General features: G+C 36.4%; 3 protein-coding genes across 6 annotated transcripts; all 3 read left to right on the forward strand.

Moving 5' to 3' along the window:
* The first annotated feature begins 541 nt into the window (after positions 1 to 541).
* On the forward strand, positions 542 to 8,503 carry LOC136343513 (proton-coupled amino acid transporter-like protein pathetic). 2 transcript variants are annotated; one of them, XM_066290277.1, is made up of 11 exons: positions 542 to 817; positions 906 to 933; positions 1,231 to 1,301; positions 1,361 to 1,477; positions 1,580 to 1,730; positions 3,394 to 3,515; positions 6,104 to 6,188; positions 6,293 to 6,524; positions 6,573 to 6,801; positions 7,787 to 7,959; positions 8,016 to 8,503. In XM_066290277.1, the coding sequence occupies exons 3-11, from the start codon at positions 1,240 to 1,242 to the stop codon at positions 8,243 to 8,245; spliced, it is 1,401 nt and encodes a 466-aa protein (XP_066146374.1). In that variant the 5' UTR covers positions 542 to 817; positions 906 to 933; positions 1,231 to 1,239; the 3' UTR covers positions 8,246 to 8,503. The 2 variants fall into 2 exon arrangements, with proteins under 2 accessions (XP_066146374.1, XP_066146373.1); XM_066290276.1 differs by lacking the exon at positions 906 to 933 and having other exon boundaries at positions 543 to 817.
* A 140-nt stretch (positions 8,504 to 8,643) lies between these two features.
* On the forward strand, positions 8,644 to 11,178 carry LOC136343512 (proton-coupled amino acid transporter-like protein CG1139). The gene is made up of 9 exons (XM_066290275.1): positions 8,644 to 9,157; positions 9,206 to 9,316; positions 9,366 to 9,516; positions 9,575 to 9,696; positions 9,750 to 9,834; positions 9,885 to 10,119; positions 10,217 to 10,445; positions 10,501 to 10,673; positions 10,726 to 11,178. Exons 1-9 carry the CDS (start codon positions 9,093 to 9,095, stop codon positions 10,956 to 10,958), a joined length of 1,404 nt encoding a protein of 467 aa, XP_066146372.1. The 5' UTR covers positions 8,644 to 9,092; the 3' UTR covers positions 10,959 to 11,178.
* Positions 11,179 to 14,337: 3,159 nt separating this feature from the next.
* Positions 14,338 to 19,159, forward strand: LOC136343505 (proton-coupled amino acid transporter-like protein pathetic). Of its 3 annotated transcripts, none has more exons than XM_066290262.1 (10): positions 14,338 to 14,706; positions 16,307 to 16,380; positions 16,433 to 16,623; positions 16,691 to 16,841; positions 16,899 to 17,020; positions 17,070 to 17,154; positions 17,209 to 17,446; positions 17,500 to 17,728; positions 17,778 to 17,950; positions 18,904 to 19,159. In XM_066290262.1, exons 3-10 carry the CDS (start codon positions 16,460 to 16,462, stop codon positions 19,134 to 19,136), a joined length of 1,395 nt encoding a protein of 464 aa, XP_066146359.1. In that variant the 5' UTR covers positions 14,338 to 14,706; positions 16,307 to 16,380; positions 16,433 to 16,459; the 3' UTR covers positions 19,137 to 19,159. The 3 variants fall into 3 exon arrangements, with proteins under 3 accessions (XP_066146359.1, XP_066146358.1, XP_066146360.1); XM_066290261.1 differs by having other exon boundaries at positions 14,339 to 14,706; positions 16,516 to 16,623; XM_066290263.1 differs by lacking the exons at positions 14,338 to 14,706; positions 16,307 to 16,380 and having other exon boundaries at positions 16,493 to 16,623; positions 16,717 to 16,841.
* Positions 19,160 to 22,907: the final 3,748 nt, after the last annotated feature.

The raw sequence follows: 22,907 nt of genomic DNA on the forward strand, positions 1-22,907 counted from the left end.
AAAGTCCTAGTGAAATGAAAAAAGCTAAACTTAAATTTAAAATTCAATTAGTTTTTCCAAATTAGAAAATGTAAAAATTTTGAAGAATGTTTTGGAAAGGTCCACGAACTTGTCACGGGTAGGAAAAAAGGAATCGCGTTGTATAGGGCGACTCAAAATAAATTCTTTTACAGTTAGGCACTAAGTCTAACTAAAATGCCTAAATCTGCTTAAAATGCGTTTGTTTCAATAGAACACCCAGTGTGTTAACTTCTAATTTATTATATTTTACTTAAAGAGAGGAACCTCCCGTAAGTTTTACGATTTTCAGAATTCTTTTAACACGTTTTGATGCTAAAAAACAATACATTTTATCTATTGAAAAAACACATTAAAATATTTTAAGTCTGCACAACGTTCCTTCACCAGATTGTCGTGGATCACATTTTTTAAAAGAATTGTTGAACGATTTGCAATATTTACGGGTAAATTACAACTGTTCAAAGTATCTAGATGCGTAGTTCACCTGTCTATGCGCAATAATTGTTGTAATTTGCATCTTTGAGCACCAACCGACGCTCATAAATTGCGGTGGTACCGACGCGCCGTCGACCTTTCGGCAACTTTTACTTATGACGCGTTGCCCGTGTTGATCGCTATATTGACGATTAGTCGAGTTTGTCGTATTTTATGTATGTATGTGTCTTATCGTGTCAGTGGGTTCTTCATCTGCTATCGTGAAATCGTCAATCGGTGCGGATGATAACGCGGAATTTTTCACCCTCGTTTCATAATCGCGTTTTCATTCAACTTCGAAGAGTGAAAGAAAAAGTAACAGGTTAGTTGGGGTTGTAACTTTTTTTTAATCTGGAGCGATACACAGAAAAAAGAATTATAACGAGGAAATTTTTGTCATGGAATTTCAGGTGCTTTTGTGCTCTTAAACCGTGAAAGGTAAATTAGCTTTATTAACACACCAAGAAAATTTACGGCTTTTCCTTAAAGAATGTTAAAGTGACTGGTTCATCTGGTGCGTTTATGGTGATAACATGAAAAAGCGCTTTTCTCATATTTATAGAAGTAACTGTGCACTTATTCATAGTTTTCCTTCTGAAAACAGTTTCGTTGGTGCGAAATTCTTATTAATTATCACGTTTCCCTCTAAATTTAGCGCATTGTAATATTTCTCACAATTTCCGCAAACGAAATAACCGGAACAATTATTTGCTAAAAAAAAAATTAATTTTGTAGATTCGCAATATGGCATTGGAAAAAAAGGAAAAATACCCGTCTACCTTCACTATCGACAATTTTAGTTCTACGTAAGTTAACGGCCCTGTTCGCTGTTTTTTTAGTAATTCAAGCTTTTGTTAATATTCAGAGCGACCTTAGCCAACAACGACCAAATAAAGGTCCCTATTGGACATGGTCTTCAGGAAAAAGGAGAGGAGCCAGTTTACGACCCCTACGAGCACCGCAATCTTGAACACCCAAACAGGTAATTAACCGCCACCAGGTAAATTATTTAGACCACGGTTAATAAGACGTTTCTAACTTATCTATGCTGCGCAGATATAACAATCCTGCGTTTTCGTTGCAGTTTTTCAGGCGCCCTAATCCATCTCCTGAAAAGTTCCCTGGGCACGGGAATTCTTGCCATTCCCAGGGCGTTCAAGAGCGCTGGGTTACTGGTGGGACTTTTCGGGACGGTTATCATAGGAATTTTGTGCACGCACACCATTCATATCCTGGTAAGAATTTTTTAAGTGTAAATAGAATTTGTATGAGTGCCAAACATAGTTTATGACTTAGCTATGATTACGGGAATCCTCGTTATTATTATCTTGTAAAGTACCTAGATGACCTTCAATAGTCATTTAAACCGCAGCAAAGAAGGTTACGTAAGTTTGTGTTATTATTAGTATGTATGTATCCTTTTTATAAGGTGATTTTTTTCTTCACTAAAAAAGTACTGAAAGATGAGGTCATTTTGAGAAAAGAATTGCATATAGATATATGTCTGATTTCAATTATTTAAGGATTTAGAGGATTTCAAAGCTTTCTGCATATCACCTATTTATTACACAAATTATGTTAATGTAACGCTTCAGTTTCATGGCCTCCGCAATCCTTCGACTTAAATCCTTTGGATTTCTATTTTGTGGGGTCACATGAAACAAATTGTGTACCAGGAGACAATTAAGGCAACAGAGCAGTTAGATAGAATACAGATGGTTGCTGCTGATGTAAAAAATCGTCCAGATAAGTTGATTAGGGTGAAAAATTCATTACCTCATCGTTGTGAAGCACATATTCCTGCATAAGGAGAACATTTTACTTTCAACTTCCTCATTTGTGTAATCTTTAGAGGCACCCAGGTAACATGCGGAAAACTTTGAGGTCCCCTAAATCTGCCTTTATTGAGTGAAATCCGGCATATGTCTGTATGAAGTTTTTTCTTAAAATGATTTTACCTGTCATCTGCCTCACGTTGTCGGTGAGCAAAAATCATCTCGTGCTTTAATGGAAAATGAGTAATGGACGCTGAAAAACGGACAATGGAAAGTGGATCATGGAAATAAATATTAAAGTGCTCAGTGGCATTTGTAAGACTATTAATTTTTTTTAATGCATTATTTGATTCGGAAGAAGAGTATTGTAATGCTGAATGCCCTTTCTCATTACACGCTTAAACAATCGAAAATGAAAAAATCTCGTTTCTTGCCCGGTTCGATCTTAACGATTATACTTTCATTCATCCATTTCACGCATTATGCGGAAATCTTTACATACCTGATATGAATTATGTACTAATGATTATTGGCATCAAATGCCGCCAATCAATTTCTCATAGAGGCACGTTTTCGGTTTATCTAAGCAGCGTGCACATGTAAAAAACGACAGTTATCGTAGCCGTGTTCTCATTTTTCATTGTTTAGAAAACGATTTGCTCAAATTCCGGTAAGATTTAATTTGCGCATTTCAATGGTATCATAAAGATTAATAATTTTAGCTTCATTGTCCTCGGAGCAATAAAAGAAAACGTGTTTACCTTTGTCTCTTATTATAATGTTACTAAGGCTCCTCGTGTTGACCAATGCGTGGATACACAAGAAATGGAACATTAGTTTCTGTCTTGTGAGTATCTGTCCAAAAATTATGAGTCAGTGCCTCACGTGGGTGGATTTTAATGCTTACCAAACCCGAAATTTGACGAGGGTATGATCGAAGCAAGAAGACTGCATCGGTGCATCAACAAATAGCATTGAGTCTGTTCTGAAATTCACCTGAATGTCACCTTGGACGAGTTTTTTGCAAATGCACCTGACATATGTTGAATCGGGGTCCGAAGAATGACTCTCATTACATTAATTAGGCCCTGGATTTTCCTTAATGCGCATTCTTTGAATTTAGGTGCGAGCGTCCCATAAGGTATGTGCAAGGTCCAAAATCCCCAGTTTGGGGTTTGCGAACACCGCTGAAGAGGTTTTTAAGCAGGGACCTAAGCCTTTGAGGAGTTGGTCAAGATTTGCCAAGTAAGTGAAATATTCGCTGGTTTCAGAATTTTATGCAATGAGAGACGCTAAGACTCTACTTTTTTCCATCGATCACCCTGTAGGTTGTTGACTTTTGTGAGCGTACCAATGAAAAGAAACGGTCCCTTAATAGAGTTTTCGAACTATTTGCGCCTTCACAAACCCACGCAGCTTTGGATGTTTGCCGCCACGTCCGGGATGCGAAAACTCCCCTTTTCATAGAACACCCTGTATATTATGCAATGTCATAATTTTAAAAATAGTTCAATCTATGCAAAGGCTGATAATCGTCGCAATTTCCTTGAAAAATGCTGATTTCTTTAAACCTACATTGCACAGTTTTTACCTCACTTATGTATATCGTAACTTAACCGATACTGGTAATTACCGGGTAAGTACTTGAATTTAGGCCTTGTGGAACCTTACAGTAATTGCAGTGAAAGGCACACAGAGTGACGCAAAAGGTTTCAAAGTTAATGCAATGCTTCCTTATACCCATGTAAATAGTTTGGCAACAAAATTGCTCATTGTTTGAAGCAGGCTTCTAAGAGCGAAAACGACGGCATTTCAATAGCAATTGCACAATGGAAGTTGCAGTTAATTATGATTCCAGCAAGGCTCCATTGCACAATATCGTCCCGATGATGTGAATTTCCATTGACCCTAAATTTCCCTTCTTCAGAGATATTTTTTGTATTCCAATAGGGGAAAAGTCCCACATGCGCAGGCATCATGCAGGCGTATCAAATGGGGGCTTTTTTGCCTTGCAATCGCCCGTTCATTAGGAATTTAGGCTTGCCAAACAACGTATTAAAATTTATGTAAGGCTTATTAAAAATTGATTGTGTATCAGCCTTGAGCAGGTCTGTGAATGAAGCCCATTACCTTCACCGGATCCGACAGTGATGTCGACATTCAGCAATTTGTCCCCATTAGTTAACAGTATAGTACGTATTTCAGATACAAATCTGTGTTTTCAATAGACGAATAATCCATCGCTGATTAGTTGTTTTGCATCTATCGCTAGTAGACACGTTCAGCGTTGCCTAGTAGCAATTGCTTCTCAGAATTATCTATTCTTCTCTGCAGCCCACAATAATCACGGTCTCCTGCGAGCTCGAGTATCGGCCTTCGTGCCTTCGAAAAATCATGTTTTTCTCGATCTAATACTTTTTAAATAAATACCGAATAAATAAATATTAAATAAATTAGAAATGCCCGACCAACAACTCGTATAAATATAAACAAACACCATCATAAACATAACAACCAGGATATAACAGGTTGTGTGCCATTGATGTCCAGAACACGTATTTAATGTCCGAAATTAATTCCCCGAGCCATTTTCTAGTTGAATTTTAATCAGTTTAACCGCTAAACAAATGGACAACTGAAAAGCGTGATATGGGCCTTGAATGGCCAGTATTGGTCAGTTTGATAGGCCTGACCTCATCGTAAGGTTCCGGATTTTAGAGCTGCGTATTTATTATACGAATGGAAATAACGCTGAGAATTAAAGGCAAAGAACCTTGCGCTTTGTCATTGGTATTTTGCAAGAACCTTGCAGCTACAATAGCAATTCGCTATCTTGCTTGGCGGTCTTTGAATTAAATCTTTTTATTGAATTTCTCGAGTTAAGTAATAAGGATTAATTATGCTTATTAGTTTCGCTTGACTTAACGAGGATTTAATGGAATAATGCGTATTATAACGCGAAGTTTTAACGCAATTTTAATTACGCACATTACAACTGGGGCGTTGTTATGAAATATGTTATGGGAAATTAAAATTGCAGTAGTAATTACGCGACTAATGATTTAAATGATTCGCCGCAGACGTCTATTGATACCATATTCAATGATATACTGATGGAGTGCACATAATGCAAAACATCCCATTTCTAAGGCGTAAAGGCAATTTTATCAAAAACCGTGTTAAAAGCACTGAACAGTGGTTTTATGTATTGACCAATTTAACTTGAATGCCACGAGAGATGGGCACAGGTACTGCTATAAAAAATTAACCTTAATGCCTCACAGAACATACTAAATATGTTTAGTTGTGGGGAAGCATAAGGATTGTCCTTTGCGATTGGCAAGACCCTAATAGCTAACAGTATACAGGGGGCGCCTTGGCAAAAACCGAGACAGTAAAACTTGGTGAAAACTTTTTTCAAACATTCTCAATGAATGATGAAGACTCAAATAACTCGAAAACTATATTAAGGAGTTGTTTCGCTTCATTGATACGTTGATAAAACTTAATAGTACCACGTCATCAATGGAAAGGAATCGAGTTTCCGAGACTTAAAAAGAATCATGATGAAGCTCCCTTAAAAAGAATTGAAAGGGTTTTTTGATTAGTCTTTTGATTATTCGTAACTAAGAGAGATGCGCGGCTGTAGATGTTTTTATAGGTAGATTAACCTAGATGAGTTGCACGTCCAAAATATACAAGGTATTGTACAGAAAAAAAAAGAGTTTTTTCTGTAATTCCCAGGATTTTTAGCGAATCACGTCAAAACATATGTGTCACTGTATTTCCCCAATCTTCTCCATTCAAACAATATTTCTCTCACTTAATTTCAGAAACTTCGTGGAGATAGCCCTGATACTGACCTACTACTGTGGAAATGCGGTTTACATCGTTTTTATTACTGTCTCAATGACGAAGGTAATTAATATTAAAATTAATTTCAATAATAATTGTAGCCGCAACCTTTAACTACCTTTCGCAATATGCACCAAACTTGAGCAATAATTCCTTGAAATTTTCAGCTTTTCTCTTATTATTTCCCCGAAACGGCCTCATGGGATCAATACTTCAAGCTCATGATCCTGGTACCGTTGATTTTGTGTTGCCAAGTGAGGGAACTCAAGCATTTAGTCCCATTTTCCTTCCTCGCCAACAGCATGATGGTCATAGCTTTCGGAATCACACTCTATTACATATTTTCAGGGATTACTGAAGTAAAGGTCTCCGACAGGAAAATCTTTACGGGATTTGAAGGTAAAACACCAATCAATGGGTTCAGTTTCTCATCTTGGGTTTTCACAGGAATTCCCTCCTTCTTTAGCACAGTGCTCTTCGCAATGGAGGGAATTGGTACCATAATGCCCGTGGAGAATTCCATGGTGGAGCGCAGATTCCTGGGCTGCTCGGGAGTTTTAAATTCTGCAATGACTGCTGTGATATGTCTGTACACAGCTATCGGGTTTTTCGGGTATTACCGATATGGGGAAGCTACTGATGCTACAATTACGAAGAATTTACCTTCAGATGAGATGTAAGTCACACAACTAGGTGCGCTGAATTGCTATGTGACATAAATTATATTCTGACTTCCTAACAATACTCTAGAGAAACAATTATTAGTTTTTTTTGCGTAATCGCTGCCTGTGGCACATTCCTTAACGCCAAGTTTCATCAAAATCGAGACTACTGCTTGTACTTTCTTTGCTTAAACCGCGGAGAAAGAGAAACAATGGAGATTTTTTTTCAGTGTTGACTTTAGTTTGAACGCAAATATATTATGTAACTGCATCTTGTAGTCTAGAGATTGCTTATAAACCAAGGTTTCAACGATGGAATGATCATAAATAAAATATGTTGTAACGCTTTGGAAACGGTTTTTTCGTTTTTGATTAACTGAAGTTTTTTAAATAAGTTTTTAAAAGTCAAATCCTTATAGAAATATCCATTCACCATATTGTCGAGAAAAGCACTATTTGTGGTATTTGTTTTTGCAGGTGTGCTCAGGGGTCGAGTTGAAACCTATGTATGTTCCTACATGAACGAGTAATTGTTAAAAGATTTGCCTTTTCATGGCCTTTTGAATGGTATAAACCACTAGCTTCTACCGTTTTCGATATATTGTTGTTTCAGTGAAAGGAATACCTCCATATGCGTTCCGGTTAATGGATATATGAGAAGTTTTTAAGTGCAATCATGATAATTTAGTGTTATTATTCGGCGAGAAAATATTCTTACGTATTAATTTAAATAAGCGACTTATAAAGGTGTTAAGAAGAGAATTTTCCGTAATTAGTGTCTTTATTGGCTAAGGAGCTATGTACTATAGTGAACCTAGCAATTAATCCACTTTTCAGATTATTTATTATGGAGTGGGGATTATAGAAATAGGTCTTTATAGAATGTAGACGAGTGGCCTACAGGAATGATGGTGACAGCTTTAATTATAATATATATAATGAGCATCCACCATATCATCCAGATGCATTATAACGCGATTTAATTGCATATATTTTTAGACCCGCTCAGGTGGTCCAGGCCAGCATATCAATCGCAGTCTTCTTCACTTTTATGCTCCAATTCTACGTTCCTCTAGAAATTACTTGGAACAGAATCAAGCACCGAATTCCAGAGAACCGGCACAACGTCTCCCAAATTCTGCTTCGAACCGGCCTGGTAATATTCGTGACAGGTAATCAAGTTGCTCCTCATTACTTGATAAACTCTCATAATAACCTTGATCATCAGGTATCGCCGCTGCTGGTGGTGAGCACCTTGGAGGCCTAATTGACTTAGTAGGAGCAATCTTCTTCTCCACTTTAGGTCTCTTTGTGCCAGCTTTAATTGAAATAATCGTGGATTGGGAGGAAGGTTGGGGAAAGTACAACTGGAGGCTCATAAAAGACGTTTTGATCATGATCCTGGCCTTGTTCGGCCTCGTTTCGGGTAGCTACTATGCGGTATTAGAGATGAAGTGATATTAAAATTACTAAGTTATTTTAATGCTGTGATATTTTTTACATGTTAAAGTAGGTTGTATTGTTTATGACAAAAGGATTTTGCCATGTTAAGATTTTTTCCTAGAGAGGTGTTTGTGGCGCCGTGCAAGTAAGATGATTATTGTTTTAGAACTAATTTAGAGATTAACCAATAAAGTTTAAGTATTTTATGTTAATTTCCCTTCATTTTTGGGGATTTGTTATATTTCAAGTTCAATATAGAGCAAGTAAAGCGAAGATTTTTAACTGAGGATACAAATAAATTTTAGTTTTAATGAGAAATTTGGGTAAGCATGATTGGCAGTATTTTGGTTCCATTTCATATAAGTGTACTGTGAAGTGGGTGGAGATATGTAGATAATTTCAATTGCGTCGTGATTTTAATCACTAATCACAATTGATTGCGTTAACATACGTTGACTAATTGCCATTGAATCTCCAATTCAAGGAAACCGCAAAATCTACAGCTCCAAATTTGGACAAATTTTCTCTCAAAGCCCTGGGGATACGAATACTAGTACCCAATAAGGTTTTTACTGTGTGCAGGAGGAGTTTCCATTGGGAAGTTACACATGGTTTTATCTCTGATCATGGGCAGATATAACGGTATGGGATAAGGATCAATTGGCAGCGATTAGATTGCCTGTAGATCGCTCATTCTATGGTTAACCTAAACCTTGCTGCTAATTGTAGAAAACAATACGTACTTACAATAGACCGGATTGCCTTAACTTCTTTATGAGTCTATTGAATTCACTATCGCAGCTAAGATAAGCGCGCATTTGTACTTTGTTTGTCGAAGATTTACAGTTATGATTTACTTACCATGGAAGTCGCAGAGAGACCCAAAGATCCAGGTTTAGCTACTTCCCTGAATGATTTTAACTCAACGTAAGTTCCTAAATCGAGCTAAGAAAGTTGTTATTATTATCTGTTTAGGTGGACTTTAATTAAAGAACAGGATTATCACTTCACAGCAGCTTCTGGCAGGGAAGAAATCAAGCCTGACTACAACCCCTATGAACATAGACAAGTCGAACATCCCAATGGGTGAATACATTAATCCTTTTTTTTTCTAATAAAATTAGGCTTTTTTTAGCTATTTGAGTGCTTTTCTGCACATCGCTAAAATTTCCCTGGGTACTGGCATTCTCGCCATTCCCAGGGCTTTTAAGAGCGCAGGGCTGGTGGTAGGCTTTATAGGGACTATATTGGTGGGTCTGCTATGCACACATGCCATCCACATATTAGTGAGTAGAATTTTCGAATTTTAGAGATTCTCATTAAAGATATGTTCTCCTTGGAAAGGTAAAAGCTTCGCAGAAAGTTTGTCGGAAAACCAGGACTCCTAGTTTAGGTTTTGCGGATACTGCTGAAGGGGTGTTCAAGCTTGGTCCTAATGCGTTAAGGAGACATTCTCGATTTGCCAAGTAAGTAAACAGTTTATGCCTTTAAAGTACTGAAGAATCTTTTTTTCGTACAGAATATTCGTAGAAGCCAGTTTGTTCTCAGTGCACTTTCTTGCATGTTCAGTATATTTGGTCTTTATCTCAATCAGTCTCACAGAGGTAAAACGTCCATGATTTGCCTTTAATCCACCAAAATACCGTTATTCCAGCTTTTTTCGACCCATTTTCCTATAGTGAACACATGGGACATCTACATCTTCAAGCTAATTATTCTGGCGCCTCTTCTGATTTGCGGTCAAGTGAGGGAGCTCAAGCACTTAGTTCCTTTTTCCTTTATAGCCAATATGATGCTTTTGGTCACTTTCGCAACGACTGGCTACTACCTCTTTTCAGAAATTGACAAGGTTGATATCAGAGAAAGAAATATGGTTACCACCTTTTCAGGTATTTATACTACACAATTTTTTATTTTTTTATATAATTTATTAATAATTTTTTTTAATGTTTTAATTCTTTTTTTATATATTTCATTACGCATTAGGCATTCCCTCATTCTTGAGCACTGTCCTGTTCTCTATGGAGGGCATAGGTACAATAATGCCCGTGGAGAATTCTATGGTCACCCCCAGTTTCATAGGTTGTTTCGGAGTCTTAAATTCCGCCATGACCGTTATTATAACCCTCTACACCGCTATTGGATTCTTTGGATACTACAAGTTTGGGGAAAAAACTGAGGCTACCATCACTGCCAGTTTACCAAGAAATCAGATGTAAATTATCATAATATATTTGTGCGTTTAGTCACTTCCATGCGATGAAATGTAGAGTTGCAGAAGTAGCCCAAGGGGCCATTGCTATAGCCGTCTTCTTTTCATTTATGCTCGTCTTTTATGTGCCTGTGGACATCGTTTGGAGTTACATAAAGCATAGAATTTCCAAATCTAGATGGAATATTAGTCAAATTATACTGAGATGTACGATGATTTTAACTATCACAGGTAGACAGTTAGGAAATCTAGCATTTAAGAATAAAAAAATATTCTTTTATAGGAATTGCCATTGCCGGAGGGCAAAATTTGGGTCAATTAATCGATTTAGTGGGGGCAATATTCCTATCCACCCTGGGTCTCTTCGTTCCAGCTTTCCTGGATTTGATCGTGGATTGGGATGAAGGTTGGGGAGCCTACAACTGGAGACTGTTCAAAGATTTAGTCGTGATGGCCTTCGCCATATTTGGCCTTGTTTCTGGGGTGTTTTGTGCGATTCAAGGCTTTATCGGATAGACAGTGATGACGACTTGTTTTCCGTTCCCGAATGACTTATTCCAGTGTTTATACTACTTCAGATTTACGTCACACATCATTCGAAAATACGAACTTTCGAGTTAAAATTAGACCAGAGCCAATTTTCTTAATCATTGTTGTGGATGTAGCACTGACTGTGATATTTTTGCTATCGAAACAGTTTTAGTTATTGAAATAAATCGATTGCTGAGCTATGGGATATTTTTGTTTTTGTTTGGTACCACTGGTTTTGCTGTCCTCACGGAGGATGCTGCCCTCATCAGTGGAAAAATAATGGCAAAGCCTAGAGATTTTTTAACTCTTTCTTTTTTGGGCTGTATACACACGAACTACGACTACATTTTAAAATTGTTTTCAAAGTATACAGAGTTTTCCAAACATATGTAATTGATCAAAGTTGCATTTTCAAAATGAGACCACCTGCATATCACATCATTTTTGCATTTAACCGTTAAAAGAAAATTAAATTTGTTAAGGTTTATGATACCTAACTCTAGCGGTTTTTGAAATAATTCAGTTTTTGTTGAAACGCAAGATAATTTTCAACATCCAATTCCTCATCTCATATTTAAATTTTTAAAACAACATTTTAATAGGAAGCCAACAACGGACCAAATTTCATGCTAAAATTTTTAAAACGCCAACAAATTGTCCAGGGTGTTCTATAAGTATCACCAAATTTGTATGAGTTTTAACTGTTAATAACTTCTTAAATTCAAATGGGACACCTGGTATGTTGTGTGTTATCTACCCAATATCATTAGGGTTCTGTACACCTAGATCTGCTGTACAGGGGGTTCCGTTTTAAAAAAAATGCAACTTTGATCAATTACATGTGTTTGGAACACTCCGTATACTTTGAAAATAATTTTAAAATGTAGTCCTAGTTCGTCTGCATACATCCAAAAAAAAACAGTTAAAAAATCTCTTGGCTTTGTAGTGAAATTACGAGGCGTTATTCGTGGCCCACCCTGTATACATTCCAATGCATCAACGCCCTATGTATCTTTAATATATCCCATATATCTTTAATGTACTTTATATACCTTTAATACATTATATGCAGTATGTCTTTAGATGGGAGTACCAAGAGAAAAAAATGTATTCTTCATGAACGTTTTTGCTTGTTCCAAAGCGGTTTCAACGTTCCTTTTCGTTACTGAGAAATACCATCGGAAAATTGGTCCATTTAGTTGAAAGTTTTTTAAAGATCCAAAAATTAATTTTTGGTTTCGCGCTAATGGTAAAGAGGATTTAAATTAAATGACAACATTATCGAATGAGTAACGAGTGTGCAATTAAAAGTTTCCGCATATTTACATCGCAAAATAACGTGCGGAAAAATTGACCGAGAAATTCGTAACTACTGGTTCCGCATTAGTTGTAAGGAAACTAAGATGATAGTTCGAGACGAAGATGATGCTGCGATCCTTATTGCAATTGATGGAAAATAATCTAAAACTTTCTTAACGGCGTAGATGGCTTCAATTAGGAATAAGTAAAACGTGTACCAAATAACATTGAAACAATTTAAAATCGACCCCTTCAAATCAATTTTTAATCACGCTTTAGAACTAAGAGATCAAGGAAAATGTCTTGATTTCTGCTTGTGCATTTATACAACACTTTTATCGAGATAATCGATTGATCGAATCGATATATCGATTGTATTCTCTTATGAGTCCCACGTTCTCCACCAATGGTACTGTTGCATATCGGCATGGAAGATGTTGGAGCGATCACAAACCCTATTTTCGAACCGTTTGTAATCGGTAATGATCGGTTAAATACACGTATAGTGTACTTATTTTTCCATGATATAACTGAACCATATTTTTTGAAAATTCGGTTAACCAACAGACGTATTTGAAAAGGTTACGACATCTTCTAAATGAAAGGTTGGACGATCTGCCGATTAATAATCGCGCGAGGTGTTACTTTCAACAAAATGATTGTCTTGTCCGTTATACGTGAATGGTTGTAGAATGGTTGTATCAGCCATATGGAGAGGATTGGATCCGCCGAAATGGTCCTGTTTTATGGCATTCGAGGAGCCCTCATTTGACTGTGGCGAATTTTTACCTTTGGAACCGTTCAAAACAAATAATTTGTGCGAATTATCTTCCTCCGTTCAACGCAAGACATTTGAAGAAGAGGATCAGAGATGTTTCCTTTACCGATCGAAAAAATCCGAAGAAGTTATAGCAGTGAACGATGCCGAAGTCATGAGCTGTGTGTTCAAGAAGGTGATGAATGGATCGAACGAATTTTCAATTGTAGTTTATTATTATATTAAAACCTAAACAATAAAAGTCTTAGTTACGGTCGCCATAAAAACGAGAATTAATTTTCGATATTTGGCAACCTCATCTGGGAACATACAGTATATTTCCAATGGGTTTCGAGTGATTTGAGTCTTAATTAGGTGATTTTTATAAATTGTTAGGACTTCTTTGTGCTACGTTTAAGTAGAAGTGTTTCGTTAGATTATAGTCATCCATCGATATTCTATTCGGTAGATGAATTTCCCAGTTAAGCATATGATCAAGCTCTCATGCATTTGAATGTGTCATTTGAATATGTAATTTTGCTTTGTCCGATAATATAGATGGTTTAGTGTATAAAGTACCTGATGAATATACATCTTATTAGTGATAACTTACCAACCACAAAAAACAATTTTTTTTAGCTTTCTTATCTAGAGCACCCTGTATATTATGCGATTTTTGAATCAACTACTCATTACTTATGTAAATCGCTATACTCAACTCTCGTTGCTTTGATGTAATTTTAAGATTAATAAAAGCACACGCTTTATATAAATATATATAATAATAAAAGGAGTTTTTGCCGTGATTCACTTTAAGTCCTGGATTCGCGATGGTGTTCGACAAATCAATGGGACGGTTTCTTAAGACACAATCTTATAGCAAATTTCACGTGTTTTCTAGCAAGTCAATCCTTCATGAGGCCATGTGACCAAAACTTGGAAAAACTAATTTTGTTAGCTTCGGAGCGCTAAAATTCAACTTTTTCGCATAGATCGGCCTATATGTATTTTTATTGTTTTCTGAGGGTAATTTACCTGTGGATATCGCTGTACCCGCCGAACAAGGTTAATAAGAGCATCACCCAGTTCTCCATTTAAACTAATGCGTAAAACCAAATGATGCATCCACGCGTTCATTCAAACGTAGTAATACTCAAAATCTTCCACGATTTTGGCGAAGATTTTTAAATATCTGTTATTTTTAGTGTCGTTAATAATAAACTGACAAAAATTAAATGCCCACATTCTGATGTCGTGCCACAAAAATGTATTATTTATTACGCTCTACAGTGAACCATCAACATTCTAATCCAGACCGCTCACAGTTTCTCAGTATTATTAATTGAGACGGTGTGGGGAAACATGGATAAATCCTCGTATCTATGAAATGTGACCGTACTTTTGAGTAGGAGAAATGGAATTGTTCCATGTGCTACACCCCAACAAAACTGATCCGTGTGCTTTTGATCGCGCCATGTAATTACATAAACTCCAAAACACCTCCAGTTTGTGGCAGGACATCAAAATGTGATGGTCTCTCTCCCGAAACACAAATGAAAAGGCTTTTCACGATTTTGTGTCAAGTTTATTCGGTTTTCGTGGGAAAAAGTGTTCAATAATCGGTGCGGTTGGAACGCGAGTGAGAAAGCCTGTTGCATTTAAACTAATTCAGTCCAGGTAAGTTCTGGATTTTCCACTACAAAAGGATATACTTTTCCATCACACACGTCTCCATGAGGGTGCTTTGTAACATTATAAACTCGAAACAAGTAGATTGCAAATATTAGGAAAACCCGTCTGCAAATCCTCCAGTGATTAGACGTATATTGGATGTTGTAATAAAAAACAATAATAGCAAACTTCTACTCAACAGAAGATTCGATTTAATGAGATTTTCAAGTGGGATTTACTAATAAGCGCTGATTGATGCCTCATTAAGTGGCGTTCCTTGGCTCAGTAGCAGCAACATTTTCACGAAAACTGCGTATTTTCGACTTATGCAACTTTTCTGGATTTAAAGGTCGCACCATGGCGAATTGGATCTGGGCTCATGTGTTTTGAAGAAATTTTACTATGCAATTAATTACTCGATAATAAACCGTCATAATTCGTACCTTTTCTTAATTACTTTAATTGTTTAATTACTTAATTTCTTAATTACTGCCACCATTCCCTAAATATTTCTCTGTAAGACCCAATCTTGAAATGCCAAATGGCAAATCACTGATCGGTGTGGCAACGTTGCTTACCTGATGCAATGCATTGTGGGCACACTTCATTTTTAGAAATTAATTTTCTTCACTGTTTTCATTCTTCACACTCCATTTCTTCTTTCTGGCACCATTGCTCGTCGTCTGAATTGATAATATGCACTCTCGTCGAAATGTAGCTCAAAAGAGTTTAAGTCGATTGAGTTGATTTGAGAACCAAGACGACTTCAAGAAGGATCTTGCTGTCAGATTTGAAAACAAATGACATGCGCTCCGTTGCCATGTTCTTCCTTCCGCCTAAATTTGTGAATTCGGGGAATTTGTAGAATTTCGCTGATTTGATCTGAAGGCAGTTCTTCAGTATTGACGAAATGAGTATTTTGCTCTTGGACGTTGGAAATTATAAAAAGAGGAACCGACTAAAAAACTAAATAATAATAATAAAGCATTAATTGGCTAATAAATTGTCCGGTCTAAGTCCCTCCTAATCATTGTTTTGAAATTGGGATGGCAAATTTTAACTATTTGAATGAAAATATCTGAGGTCGTTGAAAACATCGGCAGATGAGTCTCATTATTTTTGTCAGGATTAGCCAATTTTCAAGGTGTTTTCGACATTTTTTATTTACGCGCCGCTCCAAGCCGGCATCAGAATTTATCGTTTGACCACTAAAATGCCTGATGTTTATAGCTGTATTTTCATATGCTCTAATATCAAAAGGGGACTCCTTACGTGAATTATGGCTCAATCTGAATAAATTATTTGAGGGATAAATGCTTTAGTTAAGTCGGTGTGAGTGATTTTTCGCATTATTTAGATTTTAAATGATTTGAGGCGATCATAAGCTAATAAAAATGAACTTTGGAATGCAAAAAAATGGGAGTAATATGCGTGTCTGTATATAGTGCAGATATCGTGAGCTAAGTAGGTGAATAAACATTTGAACAAATCTCTCGAAGCTAACTACCACTCAATGATTATTTCAAGCCAAGTTCAAACCTACTAGAAATTAATCTTTTCACTGTGAGTATATGTAGTAACTTTTATTAAACCACATTTTCTTTAGGTTTCTCGCAGTATGAGCGAGGACAGTAAGAACCACAACCTGTCCATACCCAGCTTAGAAACCTACAACTCCAAGTACGTACACAACATCCACCTCATCTGACATAATATCAACTTAATTGAGCAGGCAGCAGAGACGAAATCCTGCGATGTCATGCTCAATGCTCATTTCCTAGACATCAGCTTATTTCCCAAACCCTCAAATTCCAGAACAAAGCTTGTGATGACCGACAACTTCAAGTTAGATGTGGAAAATGGAGTGGTTGCAGAGAAGCTCTATAGGCCTCATGAGCACCGTGTTTTGAACCACCCAAACAAGTAAGTCTATACACACACATAGCAATTTAACTAATTAACCATCCATTGTTTGCTAATAAAATTTTAGTTATTTAGGAGCATTTTTACACTTAGTGAAATCGTCTTTGGGGACTGGAATCCTGGCGGTGCCTCGCGCCTTCAAGAGCGCGGGACTTTTAGTTGGCCTCATAGGGAACATCCTCATTGGGATCTTGTGCACTCACACTGTCTACATATTAGTAAATTCCTCTTATATTCTATGATAATAATAGTGTTATATGGTGGTTTGTATGCAGGTGGCGGCCTCAGAGAAAGTATGTGCCAGAGGGAAGATTCCCAGTCTGGGTTTTGCAGATACTGCTGAAGAGGTTTTCAAGCAGGGCCCTAAGGCCTTGAGAAAATGGTCTGGCTTTGCCAGGTGAGTTTTCGCGTATAAAAATTTATCAAAACTAGCGAAAAAATTGTAGAGGATTCGTGGAGTTTGCACTTATCTCCACTTACTACCTTGGAGTGGCTGTATACATGGTCTTTATATCGGTTTCCCTGACTAAGGTGCTGCTCAGAAATGATTGCAATGATAACATAAGCAACTGCAGTTAATTTTAGCTCATAACTTACTGCTATCCGGAGGTAGATCCTTTACTAGACCGATACATCCTCAAGCTCGTAATAATGGCTCTCTTGATGGGACTTTGCCAAATCAGAGAAATCAAACACATGGTTCCTTTCTCTTTCATTGCTAATCTCTTTTTGGGAGTGGCTTTCGGTATTACTGGGTATTACATATTTTCAGGACTCAAGAACGTGGATCCAAAAAGTCTGAAGATGGGCAACGGATTTGCTGGTATTGAAAACAATAAATAATTCAAATAAAAATGTTAGTAACGTGTGTCTTAGGAATTCCATCCTTCTTCAGCACAGTTCTTTTTGCGATGGAGGGAATCGGCACTATTATGCCGGTAGAGAACTCTATGCCAGAACCAAAGTTCCTTGGCACTTGCGGGGTGCTCAATTCCGCCATGGTGGTCATAGTGTTTCTCTTTACCTCCATAGGATTCTTAGGGTATTACACGTACGGTGAGAACACTAAGGTCACCATTACCACTAACCTGCCTGATAACGAGATGTGAGTGAAGTTTGAGGGCAGGAATCGAGAGTAATTTGGATGATTACAGACCTGCCCAAATAGTCCAGGCGGCTATAGCTATTTCCGTTTTTTTCTCGTTTATGCTGCAGTTCTACATACCGACGGATATACTGTGGAAGAGGATGAAGAAGAGGATTCCAGAGGAGAAACATAATAGTTATCAGATATGGCTGAGGATTGTTATGGTTGCGGTTGTGACTGGTAAAAAATGATTTCTATAAGATTCTGTCTAAGTGTGGAACATACGTTGTTTTGCCACGGGACACCCTGTATATTAGTGAATCCTATGTATTTAATAGCTCCAGGCCACAGTTCCTTAATATACTTTCCGTTAGCTTACTTTAACGGTTTTCCAGGAACTAAGCCTTCATGAGGCCCTGTCTGAAATATTTTCAAAAACTGTTTTAGCTATTTGTAGGACGCTAAAACTCTATCAGGAACACTTGTCTCAATTGCATAAAATTAATGGTTTCGAAGCGCTCTATCGTCCTACATAAACCGCTTTGCTAAATCTCCTTTGGTCTATGAGATATGGAATGACTTTGGTCAGAATTAAAATTATAATTTGACTATCCTGTCTCTGAAGACCTTAGCCGCTACGGCCCGTCGTGGGCTAACTTAAACTAACCTGAACTTTCGGTCTTAAAATTATTCAAAGATTCACCTCTCAAAGTGTGCGTACATACATAGCTCCGTTTATGAGGTGATGATGCGTCATAGGTTACTTAGAGGTATTAGGCAGTGCACTGGGAAGGAGTAATAAGCACAAGTAAAAGTGTTCTAAATAGCTCAAGGCGTTGTTAAGTAATCTCACTTTATCAGTGGTTGTATTTGCGTTAAAATGGAGATTGTGAGTCTCGCAAAGTTAGGGTAGTCCCGGTTATCGCAAACTGCCGAGACACTATAATTGTTTCCCCTATTACTGCAACTGCAGCCCTTTTAATCTACTGAATAAATTTTCTTCAAATCTGCGCTTATATTTTCTATTATATTTTTTCCCTGGCTAAAAACATATCCGAAACGCGTTGTTTGTGGCCCCTCGCCATTTAAGATATGTAGGGGGAGGCGCAACCGCCCGAAACTCAATTACTTAATTAGTTACTGAAGAACAATTGCTCAACAGTTCCCTTGGTACAACAAAATTTCCTCTTCAGGTGTTGCCATTGCCGGTGGGGAAGATTTAGAATCCCTCATCGACCTCGTCGGTGCCATTTTCTTCTCCTCGCTGGGTTTTTTGGTCCCGGCCATCTTGGACATCATTATCAACTACGAAGAAGGATGGGGAAAGTATCACTGGAAGCTGATAAAAAACATTTGCATCATTCTCATTGCCTTATTCGCTCTCATTTCTGGGAGCTACTATGCCATATTAGATATGATAAAGTGATTAAAAGGAAATTGATTTGTTAATTAATCCTTTGGTGATTTAAAGCCATTATTGCCAAGAGTGCACGTTCTGAAATGCGAAGAATAGGCGGTGATTGGATATGAACCTATCTATAAAAGCATCAAAATGCTTACGCCTTTCTAAATTGCAATGTTTCGGGCTTCCTTGTATCGGAATTTAGTGTGCTGATGATGATGCTCTTACCTCCTCCTTGATCCATTGTTTTTCCTTCATATATGCACAAAACAAGACAAAAAATCAAACAAATTTTACATTACACCGGCTGTCCCAGAAATGTGCTGACATACTTTAAGGGGATGGACGGAGGCATTGACAAAAATTTTTTTTAAATAAATTATATATGCTCGCAAATGAGCCGTTTGAGCAGAAAAAATGACAATGCGGCATTAGTTTGTGTTAAAGGTTGTTTTATCGTTCAATAAACGATAACTCGCAATAATTGTTCAAAATGTTCATCATTTGGTTCACTACAAAAACTTCACTGTCGGTTCATTGACTCGCGGATCTTATGGAATATTCCGGGAGTAGCTTCTAGATGTGTGCAACTGGTCATTATTCTTACAAAGAGATCTTCCTCATTACGAATAGGCGTTCCGTAGAACCCCTAGGGGAAAAATCTGGGGTGTTGAGATCAGGAGAACGCGAGGGCCAGGCTGCAGGATTTCTTCTTCCAATATATCGATACATATCAGCAATTCCTTCAAGTGAGAAATTAACGTCACTTTTCAATACAAATTTTCATTTAAAAATCAACAAAATGAATTTAACCACACCAACTGAATAATTATAATGCACAAATAATACCTGCTAAGGTCTCAATATAGGCATCTTTGGAATGTTTAATTGTGATAAGAAATGTTTATGTTCTCCATCAACAAACGTAGTTGAAAGAAAACATGTTCAACGAAAGACAGTGGTGTTCAAAACTCAATCAAGAATTAATTCAGTTATTTGATATAACTTAAAGTATTTTATTTGCTCCACAGTCCTAATGGCATTTTTGCGAACATATGTTTATTAATGACAAAAAGTTTGTATCGATGTCCTCCACCATTCATTAAAGTTTGTTGGTATATTTTTGAGAGACTCTGTATTGAACAACCGTTACATCAGATTGTATGGGTGTCACGCATTGTCTCTTTTGCCTGAACACTTTCTTGAAATTAGGATTTGGTGAAAGTAAACTATTTTTGAACAAACCCGCTCATTGACGATACAGAATTAGCATAAATAATGCGCTACGGATTGGCCAAGGCAATTAATCAGACGAGCGATTGTGAATGTTACGGGAGAATTTTAGGATTCATCGAATTCAAAGACGTCATGATACAAAAATCATTACGTAACGTGTTATGAAGAAGTTTTATTCAGGGAAGCATTTATTGAATTAAAATCTGAAAGTGGAAAATGGTTACTTTTGAAGCTACTTCTAGCTAGATTGCTGCTAATTACGGTGCCTCATTAAGCCCGTCAGGAATTCCTAGAGCTGAATTAAAAAACCTGCAATTTTCCACATTGTTGAAGTCTAAAAACCGGTGAAATTCTTAGTCACTCTTAAAATTAATCGCTTATAGGAAGCCGAATGACCAAAGCCACGCATTTTAAATGAATAGATCAAAAAAGCCTTTCATTAAAATAATGTGATCTAGTTTTGATTTGTGTAATAGTATTTTTTTACTATTGAGAGAAAGTTAAGCTATTATAAACCCGAATACTGAAAGTATTTATTTATTACCTTTCCTCCAATATCTAAAGGTTAGCTACTATGCAAACAAGATGTGTATCTGGGTCCATTGTGAATTTACACGCAACAACATTGTATGGATTCAGATAGTGCGTAGTTTGAGAAAGAAACGAGGTTTGCTCTTTTTACATCGCATTTTTGTATTGTTTTCTTCATTCGGTAATACCAGATGAATTTCCCGCTTTAACCTGTTCTGGTTTGTATAGTGAAAAAGGAAAAATGTTAAGCTCTAAATTCAGGATTCAAAATGTCAAAAATGCGCAAAAACTCGATTTACTTTCGTGGTTTTAATTGGAAATTCACAAAAAACTAACATCAACATTCAAAACAGGAGTTATAAAAAAAATTATATGTAAAACATTGAAGTGCAACTTGGTTTTTGGCATTTCGAACGTAGTTGGCAATATTTTTTCATTGTGAGGATACGTAGCCAGTTTATTGTTTTGCCCAACTGTGTCCGAAAATTTACTTCTGAAACCACTCTTTGTAGTATTGGAATATTTGGGTCATCTAGATCTGGACATTCGAATACTACAAATAAACCATTAATAATTAAATTATTCGAATAATAGTTGAAAAATTAAAATTTTTGGGTTTATTCGAATGGTTTCCCGCAAATCTTTGAGAGCTTTAGTAAGTTCAAAGACATCTTGGTCATGGACTGGCGTTCTTCGTAGAGGCATTTTTGTTAATTTGTAGAGCTTTCGAGTATTTGGGCACATTGTGGGGCTAGACGAAACGGCATTACAGGGTCCGCCTGAGGGAGCTGATACAATCCGTATATGGAATACTACAAGTTTAACGAATATTTTTTGTGGAAAAAATCTGACATTGCATAAATATTTTTGCCCTGATAGGATTTCCGGTTACGACGGAAACTGACTCTTACTTCATTTTGTTAAATGGAAGAAGGCAGTTTTTTTAGCGAAAATGTTTTTTTTTTTGCTGAAAATGAACTTATCTGTTTTTGATTTACTTTGATTTTTATGACTTTTTCGATACTTGTAGAGCTTTAGTAAAACTCAATTATTTAAAAAATTATTTGATATAACTTGGTAAAGTAAATTTGAAATTGCTGGAAAATTAACACATTTTTATAGACATTTAAAGAGTTAAGAAAACAATTTCAAAAACATGTTCAACATTTATTGTAAATTAGTTGTAAACGTTTATTGTTAATTATTGTTAATTATATCATAAAAGTAGTATAAACTTTTTTTTCAATAATGGTTTTCACTAATTTTTGACTCCAACTAAAAAAAAAAAATAATAATCAAAATAAACTTTAAGCAATTTAATCGTTTAAAGATGCGTTGACGTATCTAGTACTTACGCGGTATAAGGTAGTTTAGAGTTTTTTTCGATTTACTTAAAAAAGCATTAATTTTTTATACTTATGATGTATATCATATTTGTTTATTTTTTCCTGCCAAGGGAATAGTGCAAACATAATTACAGGGTGTGATTTGAAAAACAAAAAAATTTTTGAATTTAACAATTCTGAATTTAAATTTCTTTTAAATAAAAAAAATAAAATTCTTAACCTTTTGAATGCCTATAAAAATGTGTTAAATTTTTTAGTCATTTAAAATCGACTTCCCCAATTTGTGTCAAATAGTTTCGTAAACAATTGGGTTTAAGTGAAGATCTTCAAGTGTCGAAAAAGTCGTAAAAATAAAAATCAATCAAAATCATTTTTCGAGAGTGTCGGTACTATATTCTATTGTGAAACTTATATTTATTTTCAACAAGAAACCCATTTTCAACAGAATAACTGTCATATTTCATTTGAAAAAATGAAGTGCGGGTCAGTTTCCGGTGTAACCGGAAGTCATGTCAGGCTGAATATATTTTTACGTCAAGTTTTTTCCACAAAGCAAAAATACATAAAATTTTTAATTTTACATATACAGATTCTGTTAGCCCCCAAAGACGGATCCTGCGTACGGACTCAGAGATTTCTCATTCAGTAACACTCCATGAATTTCTTCTGTACTTTGCTTTAT

This window comes from Euwallacea fornicatus, chromosome 15 (assembly GCF_040115645.1).
Source record: "Euwallacea fornicatus isolate EFF26 chromosome 15, ASM4011564v1, whole genome shotgun sequence".
NCBI lineage: Eukaryota > Metazoa > Arthropoda > Insecta > Coleoptera > Curculionidae > Euwallacea > Euwallacea fornicatus.

Coding starts and splice junctions, on each gene's coding strand:
- LOC136343513 (XM_066290277.1), top strand. CDS start 1,240: ATGGCATTGGAAAAAAAGGAAAAATACCCGTCTACCTTCACTATCGAC. Junction 3,516..6,103: donor AGTTGGTCAAGATTTGCCAA/GTAAGTGAAATA, acceptor ACTTAATTTCAG/AAACTTCGTGGAGATAGCCC. Junction 6,189..6,292: donor TTACTGTCTCAATGACGAAG/GTAATTAATATT, acceptor TGAAATTTTCAG/CTTTTCTCTTATTATTTCCC.
- LOC136343512 (XM_066290275.1), top strand. CDS start 9,093: ATGGAAGTCGCAGAGAGACCCAAAGATCCAGGTTTAGCTACTTCCCTG. Junction 9,517..9,574: donor CACATGCCATCCACATATTA/GTGAGTAGAATT, acceptor CTCCTTGGAAAG/GTAAAAGCTTCGCAGAAAGT. Junction 10,120..10,216: donor TATGGTTACCACCTTTTCAG/GTATTTATACTA, acceptor ATTACGCATTAG/GCATTCCCTCATTCTTGAGC.
- LOC136343505 (XM_066290261.1), top strand. CDS start 16,319: ATGAGCGAGGACAGTAAGAACCACAACCTGTCCATACCCAGCTTAGAA. Junction 16,381..16,515: donor TTAGAAACCTACAACTCCAA/GTACGTACACAA, acceptor CTCAAATTCCAG/AACAAAGCTTGTGATGACCG. Junction 17,155..17,208: donor TATCGGTTTCCCTGACTAAG/GTGCTGCTCAGA, acceptor AGTTAATTTTAG/CTCATAACTTACTGCTATCC.